The sequence below is a fragment of the Tamandua tetradactyla genome, chromosome 12 (genome assembly GCF_023851605.1).
Source record: "Tamandua tetradactyla isolate mTamTet1 chromosome 12, mTamTet1.pri, whole genome shotgun sequence".
NCBI lineage: Eukaryota > Metazoa > Chordata > Mammalia > Pilosa > Myrmecophagidae > Tamandua > Tamandua tetradactyla.
The window spans coordinates 100,723,446-100,742,853 of NC_135338.1; the positions used below are offsets into that span (position 1 = coordinate 100,723,446).

General features: G+C 41.6%; 1 protein-coding gene across 2 annotated transcripts in view; it reads left to right on the top strand.

Moving 5' to 3' along the window:
- ADAMTSL3 (ADAMTS like 3) overlaps positions 1 to 19,408 on the top strand; it is a 355,553-nt gene that overhangs the window by 115,598 nt on the left and 220,547 nt on the right. For both annotated transcript variants that reach the window (XM_077124346.1, XM_077124347.1), the window contains exon 4: positions 13,732 to 13,859. In XM_077124346.1, the coding sequence (XP_076980461.1) occupies positions 13,732 to 13,859 (128 nt within the window). The remainder of the gene's footprint in view (positions 1 to 13,731; positions 13,860 to 19,408) is intronic.

Consider the following 19,408-nt stretch of genomic DNA (forward strand, 5'->3'; position numbering starts at 1 on the left):
TTTATTGAAGAGACTGCTCTGTCCCAGGTGAGTTGGCTTGACTGCCTTATCAAAGATCAAATGTCCATAGATGAGAGGGTCTATATCTGAGCACTCTATTCGATTCCATTGGTCGATATATCTATCTTTATGCCAATACCATGCTGTTTTGACCACTGTGGCTTCATAATATGCCTTAAAGTCAGGCAGCGCGAGACCTCCAGCTTCGTTTTTTTTCCTCAAGATGTTTTTAGCAATTCGGGGCACCCTGCCCTTCCAGATAAATTTGCTTATTGGTTTTTCTATTTCTGAAAAATAAGTTGTTGGGATTTTGATTGGTATTGCATTGAATCTGTAAATCAATTTAGGTAGGATTGACATCTTAACTATATTTAGTCTTCCAGTCCATGAACACGGTATGCCCTTCCATCTATTTAGGTCTTCTGTGATTTCTTTTAGCAGTTTTTTGTAGTTTTCTTTATATAGGTTTTTTGTCTCTTTAGTTAAATTTATTCCTAGGTATTTTATTCTTTTAGTTGCAATTGTAAATGGGATTCGTTTCTTGATTTCCCCCTCAGCTTGTTCATTACTAGTGTATAGAAATGCTACAGATTTTTGAATGTTGATCTTGTAACCTGCTACTTTGCTGTACTCATTTATTAGCTCTAGTAGTTTTGTTGCGGATTTTTCGGGGTTTTCGATGTATAGTATCATATTGTCTGCAAACAATGATAGTTTTACTTCTTCCTTTCCAATTTTGATGCCTTGTATTTCTTTTTCTTGTCTAATTGCTCTGGCTAGAACCTCCAACACAATGTTGAATAATAGTGGTGATAGTGGACATCCTTGTCTTGTTCCTGACCTTAGGGGGAAAGTTTTCAATTTTTCCCCTTTGAGGATGATATTAGCTGTGGGTTTTTCATATATTCCCTCTATCATTTTAAGGAAGTTCCCTTGTATTCCTATCTTTTGAAGTGTTTTCAACAGGAAAGGATGTTGAATCTTGTCGAATGCCTTCTCTGCATCAATTGAGATGATCATGTGATTTTTCTGCTTTGATTTGTTGATATGGTGTATTACATTAATTGATTTTCTTATGTTGAACCATCCTTGCATACCTGGGATGAATCCTACTTGGTCATGATGTATAATTCTTTTAATGTGCTGTTGGATACGATTTGCTAGAATTTTATTGAGGATTTTTGCATCTGTATTCATTAGAGAGATTGGTCTGTAGTTTTCTTTTTTTGTAATATCTTTGCCTGGTTTTGGTATGAGGGTGATGTTGGCTTCATAGAATGAATTAGGTAGTTTTCCCTCCACTTCGATTTTTTTGAAGAGTTTGAAGAGAATTGGTACTAATTCTTTCTGGAACGTTTGGTAGAATTCACATGTGAAGCCATCTGGTCCTGGACTTTTCTTTTTAGGAAGCTTTTGAATGACTAATTCAATTTCTTTACTTGTGATTGGTTTGTTGAGGTCATCTATGTCTTCTTGAGTCAAAGTTGGTTGCTCATGTCTTTCCAGGAACCCGTCCATTTCCTCTAAATTGTTGTATTTATTAGCATAGAGTTGTTCATAGTATCCTGTTATTACCTCCTTTATTTCTGTGATGTCAGTAGTTATGTCTCCTCTTCCATTTCTGATCTTATTTATTTGCATCCTCTCTCTTCTTCTTTTTGTCAATCTTGCTAAGGGCCCATCAATCTTATTGATTTTCTCATAGAACCAACTTCTGGCCTTATTGATTTTCTCTATTGTTTTCATGTTTTCAATTTCATTTATTTGTGCTCTAATCTTTGTTATTTCTTTCCTTTTGCTTGCTTTGGGGTTAGCTTGCTGTTCTTTCTCCAGTTCTTCCAAATGGATAGTTAATTCCTGAATTTTTGCCTTTTCTTCTTTTCTGATATAGGCATTTAGAGCAATAAATTTCCCTCTTAGCACTGCCTTTGCTGCGTCCCATAAGTTTTGATATGTTGTGTTTTCATTTTCATTCGCCTCGAGGTATTTGCTAATTTCTCTTGCAATTTCTTCTTTGACCCAGTCGTTGTTTAGGAGTGTGTTGTTGAGCCTCCACGTATTTGTGAATTTTCTGGCACTCTGCCTATTATTGATTTCCAACATCATTCCTTTATGGTCCGAGAAAGTGTTGTGTAAGATTTCAATCTTTTTAAATTTGTTAAGACTTGCTTTGTGACCCAGCATATGGTCTATCTTTGAGAATGATCCATGAGCACTTGAGAAAAAGGTGTATCCTGCTGTTGTGGGATGTAATGTCCTATAAATGTCTATTAAGTCTAGTTCATTTATAGTAATATTCAGATTCTCTATTTCTTTGTTGATCCTCTGTCTAGATGTTCTGTCCCTTGATGAGAGTGGTGAGTTGAAGTCTCCAACTATTATGGTATATGAGTCTATTTCCCTTTTCAGTGTTTGCAGTATATTCCTCACGTATTTTGGGGCATTCTGATTCGGTGCGTAAATATTTATGATTGTTATGTCTTCTTGTTTAATTGTTCCTTTTATTAGTATATAGTGTCCTTCTTTGTCTCTTTTAACTGTTTTACATTTGAAGTCTAATTTGTTGGATATTAGTATAGCCACTCCTGCTCTTTTCTGGTTGTTATTTGCATGAAATATCTTTTCCCAACCTTTCACTTTCAACCTATGTTTATCTTTGGGTCTAAGATGTGTTTCCTGTAGACAGCATATCGAAGGATCCTGTTTTTTAATCCATTCTGCCAATCTATGTCTTTTGATTGGGGAATTCAGTCCATTGACATTTAGTGTTATTACTGTTTGGATAATATTTTCCTCTAACATTTTGCCTTTTGTATTATATATATCATATCTGATTTTCCTTCTTTCTACACTCTTTTCCATATCTCTGTCTTCTGTCTTTTTGTATCTGACTCTAGTGCTCCCTTTAGTATTTCTTGCAGAGCTGGTCTCTTGGTCACAAATTCTTTCAGTGACTTTTTGTCTGAGAATATTTTAATTTCTCCCTCATTTTTGAAGGATAATTTTGCTGGATATAGGAGTCTTGGTTGGCAGTTTTTCTCTTTTAGTATTTTAAATATATCATCCCACTGTCTTCTAGCTTCCATGGTTTCTGCTGAGAAATCTACACAAAGTCTTATTGGGTTTCCCTTGTATGTAATGGATTGTTTTTCTCTTGCTGCTTTCAAGATCTTCTCTTTCTCTTTGACCTCTGACATTCTAACTAGTAAGTGTCTTGGAGAACGCCTATTTGGGTCTAATCTCTTTGGGGTGCGCTGCACTTCTTGGATCTGTAATTTTAGGTCTTTCATAAGAGTTGGGAAATTTTCAGTGAAAATTTCTTCCATTAGTTTTTCTCCTCCTTTTCCCTTCTCTTCTCCTTCTGGGACACCCACAACACGTATATTTGTGCGGTTCATATTGTCCTTGAGTTCCCTGATACCCTGTTCAAATTTCTCCATTCTTTTCCCTATAGTTTCTGTTTCTTTTTGGAATTCAGATGTTCCATCCTCCAAATCACTAATTCTATCTTCTGTCTCTTTAAATCTATCATTGTAACTATCCATTATTTTTTCTATGTTTGCTACTTTATCCTTCACTTCCATAAGTTCTGCGATTTGTTTTTTCAGTTTTTCTATTTCTTCTTTATGTTCAGCCCATGTCCTCTTCATGTCCTCCCTCAATTTATCGATTTCATTTTTGAAGAGGTTTTCCATTTCTGTTCGTATATTCAGGATTAGTTGTCTCAGCTCTTGTGTCTCATTTGAGCTATTGGTTTGTTCCTTTGACTGAGCCATATTCTCAATCTTTTGAGCGTGGACAGTTATCTTCTGCTGCTGGCGTCTGGGCATTTATTCAGATTTCTCTTGGTGTTGGACCCAGCAAGGTTGTAATATTTTTCTGTGAAATCTCTGGGTTCTGTTTTTCTTATCCTGACCAGTAGGTGGCGCTCGTGGCACCCGTTTGTCTGCGGGTCCCACCAGTAAAAGGTGCTGTGGGACCTTAAACTTTGGAAAACTCTCGCCGTCCTGGGGGTTCGCTAGCCGAAACGGCTTGAGCCGGCCCGGGGTCCGAACGCAGGGAGGGTTGCTGGTCGCCGCAGCCAGGGAAAGAGCCCGTCCGAATTTCCTAGTCGGCCCTGGGCAACAAGCGTGGCGGGAGGGCGCCAGCGGCAGCGGCCCGCCCGAGAGAGTGCACGTTCCCCGGGAGTCACGGGTTTGGAAGGGGCCTCCCCCACCCGTCACCGTTCTCCGCGGCCTGGGGGTTTCCGATCCAATTCTCTCAGTTGGTCCGGGGGCTGCGCGTGGTGTGGGCGCCAGCCGTCTTTGTTTCAGGGGACCGCCTCTCCAATTCTCCCAGCCGGCCCGGGAAGGGGGAAGGGAGTAACTCCGGCCACTTGCCACCCCGCCCGGTAAGGCCCGCGCGCCTCGGCGATCTCACCCGAGCTGCTTCTCTCAGCCAGCCAGCCGTTCCAGGATGGGGTACGCTGTCTTTTTTATCTCTGTTGTGGCTTTGGGCGCTTTCTGTATCGTTTCTACTCCCCTAGTAGGTGTCCTGGAGAAGAAACTAAGATCCGCGCGTCTTACTAAGCCGCCATCTTCCAGGAAGTCCATCTATTTCTTCTTGAGTCAAAGTTGGTTGTTCATGCCTTTCCAGGAACCTGTCCATTTCATCTACATTGTTGTATTTATTAGCGTAAAGTTGTTCATAGTATCCTGTTATTACCTCCTTTATTTCTGTGAGGTCAGTGGTTATGTCTCCTCTTCCATTTCTGATCTTATTTATTTGCGTCCTCTTTCTTCTTCTTTTTGTCAATCTTGCTAAGGGCTCATCAATCTTGTTGATTTTCTCATAGAACCAACTTCTGGTCTTATTGATTTTCTCTATTGTTTTCATGTTCTCAATTTCATTAACTTCTGCTCTAATCTTTGTTATTTCTTTCCTTTTGCTTGCTTTGGGGTTAGTATGCTCTTCTTTCTCCAGTTTTTCCAAGTGGACAGTTAATTCCTGAATTTTTGCCTTTTCTTCTTTTCTGATATAGGCATTTAGGGCAATAAATTTCCCTCTTAGCACTGCCTTTGCTGCATCCCATAGGTTTTGATATGTTGTGTTTTCATTTTCATTAACCTCAAGATATTTACTAATTTCTCTTGTAATTTCTTCCTTGACCCACTCGTTGTTTGGGAGTGTGTTGTTGAGCCTCCACGTATTTGTGAATTTTCTGGCACTCTGCCTATTGTTGATTTCCAACTTCATTCCTTATGATCCGAGAAAGTGTTGTGTATGATTTCAATCTTTTTAAATTTGTTGAGACTTGCTTTGTGACCCAGCATATGGTCTGTCTTTGAGAATGATCCATGAGCACTTGAGAAAAAGGTGTATCCTGCTGTTGTGGGGTGTAATGTCCTATAAATGTCTGTTAAGTCTAGTTCATTTATTGTAATATTCAAATTCTCTGTTTCTTTATTGATCCTCTGTCTAGATGTTCTGTCCATTGATGAGAGTGGGGAATCGAAGTCTCCAACTATTGTGGTAGATGTGTCTATTTCCCTTTTCAGTGATTGCAGTGTATTCCTCATGCATTTTGGGACATTCTGATTTGGTGCATAAATATTTATGATTGTTATGTCCTCTTGTTGAATTGTTCCTTTTATTAGTAGATAGTATCCTTCTTTGTCTCTTTTAACTGTTTTAAATTTGAAGTCTAATTTGTTGGATATTAGTATAGCTACTCCTGCTGTTTTCTGGTTGTTATTTGCATGAAATATCTTTTCCTAACCTTTCCCTTTCAACCTATGTTTGTCTTTGGGTCTAAGATGTGTTTCCTGTAGACAGCATATAGAAGGATCCTGTTTTTTAATCCGTTCTGCCAGTCTATGTCTTTTGATTGGGGAATTCAGTCCATTAACATTTAGTGTTATTACTGTTTGGGTAATACTTTCCTCTACCATTTTGCCTTTTGTATTATATATATCATATCTGATTTTCCTTCTTTCTACACTCTTCTCCATACCTCTCTCTTCTGTCTTTTCATATCTGACTCTAGTGCTCCCTTTAATATTTCTTGCAGAGCTGGTCTCTTGGTCACAAATTCTCTCAGTGACTTTTTGTCTGAAAATGTTTTAATTTCTCCCTCATTTTTGAAGGACAGTTTTGGTGGATATAGGAGTCTTGGTTGGCAGTTTTTCTCTTTTAGTAATTTAAGTATATCATCCCACTGTCTTCTAGCTTCCATGGTTTCTGCTGAGAAATCGACACATAGTCTTATTGGGTTTCCCTTGTATGTGATGGATTGTTTTTCTCTTGCTGCTTTCAAGATCCTCTCTTTCTCTTTGACCTCTGACATTCTAACTAGTAAGTGTCTTGGAGAACGCCTATTTGGATCTATTCTCTTTGGGGTGCGCTGCACTTCTTGGATCTGTAATTTTAGGTCTTTCATAAGAGTTGGGAAATTTTCAGTGATAATTTCTTCCATTAGTTTTTCTCCTCCTTTTCCCTTCTCTTCTCGTTCTGGGACACCCACAACATGTATATTTGTGCGCTTCATATTATCATTCAATTCCCTGAGCCCCTGCTCAAATTTTCCCATTTTTTCCCTTATAGTTTCTGTTTCTTTTTGGATTTCAGATGTTCCATCCTCCAGTTCACTAATTCTAGCCTCTGTCTCTTGGAATCTACCATTGTAGGTTTCCATTGTTTTTTTCATCTCTTCTACTGTGTCTTTCAATCCCATAAGTTCTTTGATTTATTTTTTCAGACTTTCCATTTCTTCTTTTAGTTGATCCCATGCCTTCTTTATGTCTTCCCTCAATTTATTGATTTGGTTTTTGAAGGGGTTCCATTTCTGTTCGTATATTCAGAATTAGTTGTCTCAGCTCCTGTATCTCATTTGATCTATTGGTTTGTTCCTTTGACTGGGCCATATCTTCAATTTTCCTGGTGTGATTTGTTATTTTTTGCTGGCGTCTGGACATTTAATCAGATTTCCCTGAGTGTGGGACCCAGCAGGTTGAAAGACTCTCTTGTGAAGTCTCTGGGCTCTGTTTTTCTTATCCTGCCCAGTATGTGGTGCTTGTCTGTCTGTGGGTCCCACCAGCAAAAGATGTTGTTAGCCAATTTATTTATTTGAATTTTGGAATCATAAAATTCCTTAATTAATGCCGAGCCTAGAGATCATATGGACAGAATCTTCTTAAGGTGGAAAGGCATTCATGCACCCCTAGTTTCCATATAAACCTATCTTCCGTATTTGGTTTCAACAATTTTTTTAATGTTTTTTATTACGCAATAAAACTTATATACGAAAGGCAAAAATAATTTTAAAAAGGAGTAATAGTTTTCAGAGTATATTTTAACAAGTAGTTACAGAACAGACTTTCAAAGTTTGGTGTGGGTTATCATTCCATAAGGTCAGGTTTTACCATCTAGCTGCTCCAAAACACTGGAGGCCAAACGAAGCATTGATGTTTTAAATCCTATCTCCTCCATTACAACTCCTCCTCCTCTGTTGATCCTAATGCCAGTCTCTCGGGGGTCTTTGGGCTATGCCCATTCTAAGTTTTCATGTTGAAAAGGGGTATCGGCAATACACGATAGGGGGACGGAAATAGTTGATGTTCTTGGAGAGGCTGGCCCCTCTGGGTTTCAGGACTTGTCTGTCCTAGGAACTCTCCAAAGGTTATAAATTTCAGGATCTCTGAAAGTTATAAGTTTGAGGAAAGTAAACCTAATACATGAAACTTTTGTAGAGTCTCAGAGCCCTATGTGTTCTTTAGTGTTATCAGGAATATTGTTGCTTGGGTTTGGCAAACCATGGCAATTAGCAATATCTAGCTGAAGCTTGCAGGAGAGTAGCCTCCAGAATAGCCTCTCGATTCCATTTGAACTCTCTTAACTGCTGATACTTTATTTTCTCACATTTTGTTTCCCTGTCTGAGTCAGGATGGCTTTGTTGATCCCACAGTGCCAGGGCTGGGCTCATCCCTGGGAGTCATCTCCCATGTCGCCAGGGAGAATTTCACCCCTGGATGTCTTGTCCCACGTGAGGTGGGGGCAATGATTTCACTGGCAGAGTTGGGCTTAGAGAGACTGAGGCCACATCTGAGCAACAAAAGAGGTTTCCTGGAAGCAATTCTTAGGCATAATTGTAGGTAGTCTTGGTTTCTGCACTATGGAAATGAGTTTTGTGTGGGCAACCCTCAAATCAAGTGCTTGGCCTATCTTCTTGGGCGTTCCTAATGCTTGAGGGAGGGCCAGGGGTTTCCCAGGTGGGGAAATTTAATAGTTTCATATTTTTCTCTAGTCCCAGAAGGGACTGTAATGATATTTAATTATTAGCCCACCATAGTCTGGGATGCATCCAGGTTTTACGTTAAACTGTATGGAATTCCAAGGTCTCAATCCCATCCTGAGCTCCATGGGTTTGGGTTGTTTAAAGGAGCTTTCGACAATGTCTATTCATATCCTTTGCCCATTTTATAATTGGATTGTTTGTTCTTTTGTTGTTGAGTTGTGTTCTTTTTTATGTACCCAAAATCTCAAACCTTTGTCAGGCTTATTTAGAGTGTGTGTCACGTTAAATTAAGTTCTAGACACCATAAAGTTTCTGCCTGTGGTCCCACACAGTACGTCGAGCTCTCAGATGCATACTCTGTCATCCTTTGCCCCTGTCTTCTGATTTACCTTGGCCCCAACCAGTTCAGCTTCATTTTATCTTAATTGGTCTCTCTTTTGGGTACTTTAACAATTGCTGTACATAGTGATGCTGACTTTCACAGCTGCAGAACTCCAGCTCTGAGTCTCAGGTGTCACAGAGGTGCCCAGAGTTCCAGGGAAATACCAGCTTATACACAAACAGTACAGCCTCTCAGAATCTAGAAAGAACATCCCCAGATGGAGTGTAACTGCTGTAAGAACCGGTCATCTAGGCCCCAGTTTTCTTATAAATGTTTTCTAAAAGACCATACTATGTCTGTTCTTCTGTTTCTGGCTTATTTTGCACAGCTCAGGGTCAACTTCATTGCGTACCTCCCAAGCTCACTCCTTTCTGTAGCCGCACCACGTCCCGTCGTACGCATGCATCACAGTTTGCCGCTCTACTTCTCAGTCGTGGTGCTCCTTGGCTCCCTCCGTCCGTGAGGCATCGTGGATACTGCCCCGAACAAGCAGTCATGTCTCACCATGTCCCCATGTAGTTCACAATCACCTGCACTCTCAGTTCTAGACAGCCTCCATTGGTCCAAAGAGACAAAGAGCCAATACACACAGCCTCACCAAATATCACATCAAAACCTCCCCTTATCACTTGTCCCCCCACCCCCAGTTAGTTGCCTCTGGCAGCGCTGTGGTCCTGTGCTGCCTTTGGATTAGCGTTCCTCCTGCACACCTCTATTGTGTTATGTACCCAAAATATCAAACCTTTGTCAGATATGTGATTTCCAAATACGTTCTTCCATTAAGTTGGCTGCCTCTTCACCTTTTTGACAAAGTCCCGTGAGGCACAGAAGCTTTAGAGTTTTGAGGAGTCTCCAGTTATCGATTTTTTCTTTCACTGATTGTGCTTTGGGTGTAAAGTTTAAGAAGCTCCCTCCTGAAATCTGGGTAAAGGACATCATGGCCCATATTTTCAAACTTTAACCTCTGTGTGACACCAAAGGGAGAGATGTTTATTTGATGCAAAATTTATATTTTGGGCAGCACTTATTTAATTTAACTTGTGTGGTCAGTTTAGTTGAACACCATAAGTACACGGAATCTTGACTAGGGCGTGAGATCTTGTTGGTTTGTCCAGGTTAGTGTGATGCCCCGATATATCCCAGAGTAATTTAGGCAGACAATAAACAAGTGTTTCCAAAGTTCCCTTAGGGGACTGGGGAGAAAGGAGGAAATATTAAACTTCCCCATCTGGGAAATTCCTGATATTCTCACAAGCAGTGAGGACAATCATATCAATAGGCTGAGTCCTCGATCTTGGGGTTGGCTCTTATGAAGCTTATTCCTGCAAAAGAGAAACTAAGCCTACTTATAATTATGCCTCAGAGTCACCCCCAGAGAGCCTCTTTTGTTGCTCAGATGTGGTCTCTCTCAAAGCCAACTTGGCAGGTGAGCTCACTGCCCTCCCCCTACGTGGGACATGACTCCCAGGGGTGTAAATCTCCCTGGCAATGTGGGACCTGACTCCTAGAGATGAGCCGGGCCTGGCAGCAAGGGATTGAGAAAACCTTCTCGACCAAAAAGGGGAAGAAGGAAATGAGACAAAATCAAGTCTCAGAGGCTGAGAGATTTCCAGCAGCATGGAAAGGTTATCCTGGAGGCTATCCTTATGCATTCTGTACACATCCCTTTTTAGTTTATGGTGGATTGGAGTGGCTGTTCCAGTTCTGGTTTATCATATGCCAGCAGCTCGCTTCCTAAAACAAGGTACTGAGTCCATTTTGAATGGATTCTTGTAGAAGGTGTAAGGTGGACCCTCTTTAGGACCCATGGAAATAGCCTCCTCTCATTTCTGATTTTGTTTGTTTGCATCCTCTCTCTTTCTTTTTTTCAGCCTAGTTAGGGGTCCATCAATTTTACTGATTTTCTCAAAGAATCAACTTTTTGCTTTTGTGGATTCCTTCTATTGTTTTTTTACTATTATTATCATTCTCCGGTTCATTTATTTCTGCTTTAATCTTTGCTATTTCTCTTCTCTATTTGCTTTGGGGCTAGTTTGCCATTCGTTCTCTAGATCCCCCAGGTGAGTGGTGAGGTCTTCAGTTTTGCTCTTTCTTTTTTTAAATATATGCATTTAGGGCAATAAATTTCCCTCTAACACTGCCTTTGCTGCAACCCATAAATTATGATATGTCCATTTTCATTTTCATGCATCTCCATGTGTTTACCTATTTCTCTAGCAATTTCTTCTTTGACCCACTGATTGTTTAATAAGAGTATGTTATTTATTCTCCATGTATTTATGAAAGTTCTGTTTTTTGGGTGCTTATAGATATCCAGCCTCATTCCGTTGTGATCAGAGAAAGTGCTTTGAATAACTTCAGTCTTTTTAAATTTATAAACACCTGTTTTGTGCCCCAGCATATGATCTGTCTTTGAGAACATTCTGTGAACACTAGGGAAGAGTGTTTATCCTGGTGTTTTGGGGTGCAGTGACCTATTTATGTCTGTTAGGTCTAATCGCATTGTTTTAGTTCTCTGTTTCCTTGTTGATCCTCTGTCTGGTTGTTCTGTCTATAGAGGTGAGTGGTATATTGAAGTCTCCTACTATTATCATTGAAACATCTATAGCTCCCTTTAGTTTTGCCAATGTTTGTTTCATGTACTTTGGAGTCCCTTAATTGGGAGCATAAGCATTTATGATTGTTATTTCCTCTTGGTGAATTGTCCCTTTTATTAATATGTAGTGTCCTTCTTTGTCTCTTATGATATTTTTGCATTTAAAGTCTATTTTATCTGATATTAGTATAGCTACTCCTGCTTTTTGTTGGTTACTGCTTGTATAGAAGATCTTTTTCCATCCTTTCACTTCCAATCTATTTATATCCTTGTGTCTATGATGAGTCTCTTTTAAGCAGCATATAGATGGATATTTTTAAATCCATTCTGCCAACCGATATCCTTTAATTGGTGAATTTAGTCGGTTAACATTAAAATGCTTACTCTGAAATCAGTTTGTGAAACTACCATCTTATCCTTTTTTTTTTGTCAGATCTATATATTCTTTTCCCTGTCTTTCTTTTTATCCTTTAAGTTATCTTAAGACCTCCTTCTCCTGACTTTTTTTTCAGCCAACAGAGCTCCCTTTAGAATTTCTTGTAGGGCATGTCTCTTGTTGACAAATTCTCTCAGCCTTTACTTATCTGAGATTTTAATCTCTCCCTCAGTTTTAAAGGACAACTTAGCTGGATAAAGTATTCTTGTCTGGAAGTCTTTCTCATCCAGAATCCTAAATGCATTATGCTGTTGCCTCCTCACCTCCGTGGTGCCTGCTGAGTAGTCTGACCCTGTCTCATGTGGCTTCCCTTGAATGTAATTGATTGCTTTTCTGTTGCTGCTTTCAAGGGCTCTGCTTCTCTTCAGCATTTTGCCGTCTGATTAGTCTGTGACTTGGAATATTTCTCTTTGGATTTATTCTATTTGGGGTTCATTGGGTTTCTTTGATTTGCATATTCATGTCTTTTACAAGATTTAGGAAATTCTCCCATTATCTCCTCAACTAACCTTCCTAGCTTTTCCCTCTTCTCTTCTCCTTCTGGAACATCAGTAATTCTTATACTTGTGCTCATCATGTTCATCATTTCTCTGAAATACTGTTCCATTTTTTCCATCTTCCTTGCCATTTATTCTTTCATGTGTTCAAGTTCAATTGTCCTGTCTTCTAGCTCACTAATTCTTTCTTCTGCTTCTTCGAATCTGCTATTCTGTGTCTCTAGGATATATATATATATTGTATGCTGTATGGTGGGGACACATTTCATTATTTTTCCATGTGAGTATCCCATTATTGCGGCACCATTTGTTGAACTTTTTGTTTCTTTTGCTTGTTTGTTTTGGGTGAAGTGCATGGACGAGGAATCAAACCCAGGTCTCCTGTGTGACAGGTGAGAATTCTACAACTGAATTACCCTTGCACCCCTTTCTAGTATATTTTTTATTTAGTCTACAATATCTTCCCTCTCTATGAAATCTGTTATTTTTATAGTTAATCTTTTGAATTTTTTAGCTCTTCCAGTGTTTTCTTGATACACTTTGTCACTATGAATATCCTTGATTAGTTGTTCCCTATTTCTTTATAATTATTCTTGAATTGTTCTATATACCATGTCCCCTCTGGTGTTTTGATTTGGTCATTTGGCGGGGGCATATTTCTATGAATCATCACGTGCTTTATGATTTTCTGTTGTGTTTGGGGCTTTTGTTTGTCTTGATGATGTTATTTTGCAAGTTGATTTCTTTGACTCATCTAAGGTTTTGTATTTGCTTGGGTTTGCTTTGAAGGTCCCCTTTTGCACTTGGTTAGTCAGTAATTATTTGCAAACCTAGGTACAGATCTCATGGAGGAGATGCAATTATATTTGAGGCTTCACAGCAGATCTATTGAGCCACCTCTTTCCCTCTGCCCTGTCCATTCCCAACTGCACAGCCGGCTGGGCCACATAGCATTGGGCAGGACGGCTATTCTCATGCCTGGCACGCGGCTATTCTTGGTCACCTGTGGGGCAGCTATTCTTTATGCCTTTCGGGGTGGCTATTCTCATGCCCAGTGGAGCGGCTATTCTCGTGCCTGATGGCATGGCTATTTGTGGTGCCTGGTGCAGTGGCTGGGTCTGGTGGGTGGAGCGGGGCTTCTTGTTCCCTTGGGGAACCAGCCTGATGTGCCAGTGGATGGATGGCACCTGCCTCCATGACTTGGGAAACTTATATTTCTGTGTGAGATCTCAGCCATTTTACCCTTCCAGGCTCGTGTACAATGTGTGTCTGGCCACCGAGGTCCCCCAAACAGTTGTCCCATCCCATACAGTTCTTTATTAGCTGCTCTAGAGGACGAACTAGTTCCTCTCCCACTACACCTCAGTCTTGCCCTGCCTCTGTATTTGCTTTCTAACGCAGCCATTCCAAACCAAAGTGTTTTAAAGCCAACTTGAGTCATTCTGAACAGTTTAGAATAAGACTCTGGAAAATCTGGGGAAGCTTTGGAGTATTTCTCCTACATCTGTGTGTAACTTAGTATTTCTTTTTTCTGTCCCCACATTGCAGACCTCAAGGAACACTCATGCGGAGGACAACAAGGATGGCAGCTGGGACGTGTGGGGAGACTGGAGCGAGTGCTCCCGGACCTGCGGCGGGGGCGCGTCGTACTCCCTGCGGCGGTGTCTGAGCGGGAGGTCAGTGGGGCTTCGCCTGGTCCTCTGGGTGGGATGCCTGGGGATGGGGACCCAAACTTGTCTTGGCTTCGGAACACCCTGAGATGGTAGAAAATCCGCTATATCTAAATATTAATCAACTCAACTTATCATGTTGAAATACACTGGCAACATTTTTACAGGTGTAGCCGTGTCCCGTCCACATGGGCTCATGGCCCGTCCAAGACAGATGCACTAGACACTTTGGGGTTCAAGGAAGGGAAGGCTGGCATGTTGAGTCACTGGCCCAAAATTGTCGAGACTTGGGGTAAAAGGTCAGGTCTTCTGGGTTCCCCCGAATTGATGAAATTTTAATTCACTTCTTGTTCACCTAATCTGAGCACCCATTGATTAAGAAGGTAATGCAAGTTCTGTTCCCAAATCTCAGATATGTTTATATTGAATAACATTTGTTAAAATGTAAGATCAACTTATTAAAAATTGTAAGTTTGTGATAAACCAACTTACCACTGTTTTTGAGACAATTTGAGGTAATTTTTCTTAGGTGAATAGACCAGTTTGAAGCTCTTATGTACCCCGAGAAAAGCCATGTTTTAATCCTGATTCGATCTTTTAGCTGTTTCTTTTAATCCTAATTCAGTATGTAGGTGGAAACTTTTGATTAGATGATCTCTACAGAGATGTGACATGCCCACTTGTGGTGTGACCTTTTGATTAGATGGAGATGTGTCTCCACCCATTCAGGGTGGGTTTTGATTGCTTCACTGGAATCCTTTAAAAAAGAAAACATTTTAGAGGGAGCCAGAAATGACAGAAACTTCAGAGCTGACAGAGAGAGCAGATGTAGACACTTAGAGAATACTTGCTTCAGAGAACAGAGACACAGAGGTTTGGAGATGCTTGGAGCCCAGTAGACGTCGCCATGAGATGGTAAGCAAGCCAGAGCATGGTGAGAGCCAAGGGAAGCCAGGATATGGAAACCAGCCCTGGAGAAGCAAAAGTGAGTACCCTCCACAGGAACAGAGGCTGAAAGCAACGGAGCCCAGGAGCAAGGGACCAGGAGATGCCAGCCACGTGTCTATGCAGCTGACAGAGAGGTCCTGACCCATCGGCCTTCCTTAAATTAAGGTGTGTTTCTCTGGATGCCTTAGTTTGGACATTTTTACAGGCTTAGAACTGTAAACTTATAACTTATTAGATTCCCTTTTTAAAAGCCATTCCATTTTTGGTATATTGCATTCCAGTGCCTTACCAAACTAGAACAGGGGGCTTTCATTTCAGGTAAGGGCTTGGCTTCAGCCCTTGGTTGCTGCCTGCAGTAAACAGAGCCCCAGGATGCTGAGTCCCCTGGGCACACGGAGACTCCAAGGGGTCGAGGCAGCCATTGTCAGTTGTGGAACATTGTCAAGTGAAAGAATACATCAACTTTCCTTGGATGGCTTCGAGGCCAGAGATGCAAGGAGAGCATATTATACCCTAGGTTTGGATTTCACTGGGGTTGCTGCTTTCTGGTATAGCAAACATGACCAGGTATGTCTTTCAGGTTCCTTGAGATAGAGCAGCGCAGGGCAGATGAAACGCCGTAGGCTTTTGAGAAGAAGGACTCTTGTCACTCCGAGAGGGTCAGGGAAGGCTGCGGGAGGCACTGTGGGTTTGTAGCCCCGTGTGCGTCACCACCGAGAAACCCCGGACACCAACCAAATGACTGTGGGTGGATCTAGAGACTCGATCTCGCGAAGTCGCGGTGGTGTACCTGCTGCTCTGGTGGTTACCTTGGTAAGGAAATCAAGTCCTCGCTGCTCTGGGTGTGGCCTGCCGTCTGGAAGAAGAAGGATGGGGATGCCATGCTGTCCTGGGTGGCGTTTGTCCTGGAGAGGCCTTGACAGGGAGGGCGACCGCCCTGTGGTCATCACCTGGAAGGGGCCTCCGAAGTCAACGAGAGATTCTTTCCCACCGCGGGTTAGTCACTTGAGGTGGAGGAAACTGCCTGGAAACTGGAGCGGAGGAGGCAGTACTGTGGCACCTCTCTCTGTGTCCTCTGAACCTGGGGAGTCCAAACAATTTGCAGAATAGGGAAAGAGTGAAGTTTATTTGTTTTTGTCTTTTTAAAAAATAGCATGTTAATTTTTTTTAAAAAAAGAATAAGTACTATGAATTACCATGTTCATCCTAAGGCCATGCAACCAAAATACTTACCTGTTTATTTATTGACAATATTTTGATTTGTTTGGAATATAATTTTGCCAAAAGCTGCATCTCAGTATGGATGTGAGCTTGTCTCCTTTCTCCCACGCCAGGCGTGCGGGCAGGGAGAGGCGGTTGTTGAGCGTCATCTGTCTTTTCTGCACCTACTCAGAAAGGGAGAGCTCAGCAAGAGGAGAACAAAAGGCGGCACAGGAGTTCCCACCCGACTCCAGTGCTGGGGGCGGGGATTGGTGCGCTCTGAGTTTGGCCAGCATCTGAAGCCACCTCCTGCTTCTGTGTGCGCTTGGGTGTGTACTTCTGAGCCGCTTTTCCCTTCCCAGCCCCGTGGCTCTCTTGCCTGCAGTTCCCTTGCTGTGTACAATTCACAGACCTCTGTCTTGGTACTTCTGTTCTTCCTCCAGCTCTTGTCCAGCCATGTCTCCCTGTCCGTGTCCGTTCCCTCCTCAGGGGGTGAGTCCCCAGGGCAGCCGCGGGCAGGCTCTCTCCTGCATGTGGCCTGTGTTTGGTGCACAGGAGATGCTCACGCAAACACTGCCGCATGGACCCTCGGAGTTCAGACCGGCCTGTGCAGATTTCCCCCCTCTGCCTGCCGGGGCCACTGAAGCTGATCTCTCAGCCTCAGTTTTGTCAGGTGTGAATTGCACATCGACAGGACAGGACACACGTGGGCTCTCCAGGGGACGCTCCCTCAGTGCCGCCTCCTGTTGAGCGTTGGCCTGGGAAGCACCCCCTGCCTCCTTCTAGAGCTGGTGAGGGGTGGACGCACACCACAGCTTTCTCGGAGAAACCTCCAGAAATTCCTCCTCTGAGTTTCAATCTCCAGACCCTTTTTTATACCCTGAGGGAATCTGTTACTAGTTGACTTGTGCAGGAAGTAGTGATAAAGAGAGTTCTTCAGTGCAAGGAAAATGATAATACATGGAGGATGGAAATTCAAGAAGGAATGAAGAGCTACAGAAAACCTAAATATAAATGAGCATTAACTATTTAAAGCGACAGTAATGACTTTTTGTCAGGTTTAAATGTATTTAGAATTTAAAAAACAGGGCACTAATAATATAAAATTTGGGACAGGGTAGAGGCGTTCAAGTTTTCTAAAGTCCTTGAGTTTCTCAGAAAACTGTAAAAGTAACTAATTTATGTTTGTCTTTTTGACATTAGAATTACCTTGTAATTTCTAGGGTAACTATTAAATGCATAATAAAAAAATCATAAAGTACAAAGATAAACACAAAGAAGATAAACAGGAATGTTCCTAAATCCGTTTTTGTAGGAATGTTCATAACCCCAAATGTATATACTGGAAAAGAAGAATTGGCTGAAAAATAACCATGATCTAAGCTTCCATTTTAAAGGAACAAATGAACCCCTCAAGGAATCTGCATTTGTGCTGTCTCTGTGCATGTTTGGGTGCTTGCTGTATGTAAATGTGCGCGTGTGTTAGCATCTGTCTAGCTCACCTCCAGTCCCTGTCCCCTAACTCTCAGGGATCTGAATTAGAGCCAGAGTTGGGTCAAGTCCTTCATTAATTCACTTCTGGCTTTCCGCCAGAAGAATGCGTTTCTTCCTCTGTCCAGTAAGAATCATTGCTTCCCACCTGCTGCAGCTTTGTGCCAGCACAGCGTGAGCAGGAGCTGCCGTCCAAGGCCCTCACGGAGGGCACGCGGTTCTCAGGCCCATCTTCCCCGTGGCTCCTGTGGCCTTCCTTGATTGGTAGACATTCTCTGCCGTGTCCCCACGCTGCGTGGCCCTCCCGCAATATCCCACCAAGTACTGGGGGTCTCAGGGAACCCTTCCAGTGGCCTTTACATTTCTGTCGGATTCCAGCCCCCCTGCCATCGTGGCCCCAAATTCTTACCATGTACACTGCCACCCTGATTTAGTGGGGACTGGGTGCCCCCTGTGGGTGTCACCCCTTCTTCACGGGTGGATTTTTCCCCTGTGTGTGGTGAGAGCTGGATTTGTGGGCACTTCTTCAATTCAGTCTTGCTTGCCCTATAAATGCCAAAAATTACTTGATGCTTCTGGCTTGTCTGTAAGCATCTTTCTGAGATTCCAGGTACGATAAAGAGACTTTCACTTATTAATATACTTTGTTACCAATTCACCAGGAGTTTGTAAGGGGCAGGGAGTTTAACATCTGTGCCCAGATTACCATCTCTATTTAACAATCTTACTTTTGCTCTCTTTTCTTCTTTATTTCTCATTGAAATCCCACCTGTAGTAATTTGGAAATTATGTGTGTGTGTGTCTTGTTTTATTTTACAATGATTAATTTTAAGATGTTTAAAAACTATGTTTTAAAAGTCATTTTGTAAATCTCAATGTCACTAACTAACTAGTTTCTTTTAACTTCTGCCTATTTAAAGGATGAACTTTTTACACTTTCCTTTTTCATTCCCCCTTCTTGAGTTGTTATAATTTAGAATTTTATACTCAATTTACTGTTGCCTTTTCTTCCTTTATATATTTTCTTTCACAATCCTATTCAAACCCTTTTTGAGACTTAAATTCCATATGTTTCTGCATGCATGCATACGTTATTTCATTGCTTATTGTCCATCTTTTCAGGTCTTCATTGCAGATCACCACTAGACAGGGATATATTTTAGACTGTGCTTCTGGGATTTTCTTACACCTATGCATCACCGAGGGATCGCACTCAATATAGGCCCAGGAGTTCTCCTCTCTGTCCCCCGGGTAAGGCGGTGTGCTGGCCGCAGGGCTGACGGCCCTTCCCAATTCCAGAGGGAGGTTCTGGATCTTGCCCTTTGTGGGTCTTTCAGATCCGAAAATGTCTTTCTCACGCCCTCGCACATGAGCAGTGAAAGGCTTATTCCGGCGTAAGATCCCTCAGACACACACTCCCTCTCGAGGCTCTGGGCTCTCTTTCCATAAACTTTTGATTCAGCGTTGGGTCACACGACCTCAGCTGGGCTGGACTTTCTTCTTTGTGGCCGACCTCCTCATTCTCCCCAAACGCTGACAATGTCCTTTATTTCTCCCCTCAAAGTTCAGCAGTTTCACAAGGTTGTGTCTAGTTGTCATTTCCTTTCTTTCTTTTTTTTTAATGATTAAAATGGCTATAAAGTTAGGTTCAAATGTTGAACTTCCCTTTTTCCTTTTTAACTGTGTATTTATGAAGATAAGCAAAATATTTATAAAACCACAGTGAATATTTTTATAACAAAAGCTATTTTGTATTTAACATTTTGCAAATATGTAAGCATTCTGATAATTGTGTTCAGAATTTATTAGCACATTATTTAATTCTTTCTAGTCATCTGATTTAATCTTTAAAATTTTTTTTATTGTCTAGTATAACATATATACAAAGGCAAAGAAATAAAACAGCAATAGTTTTC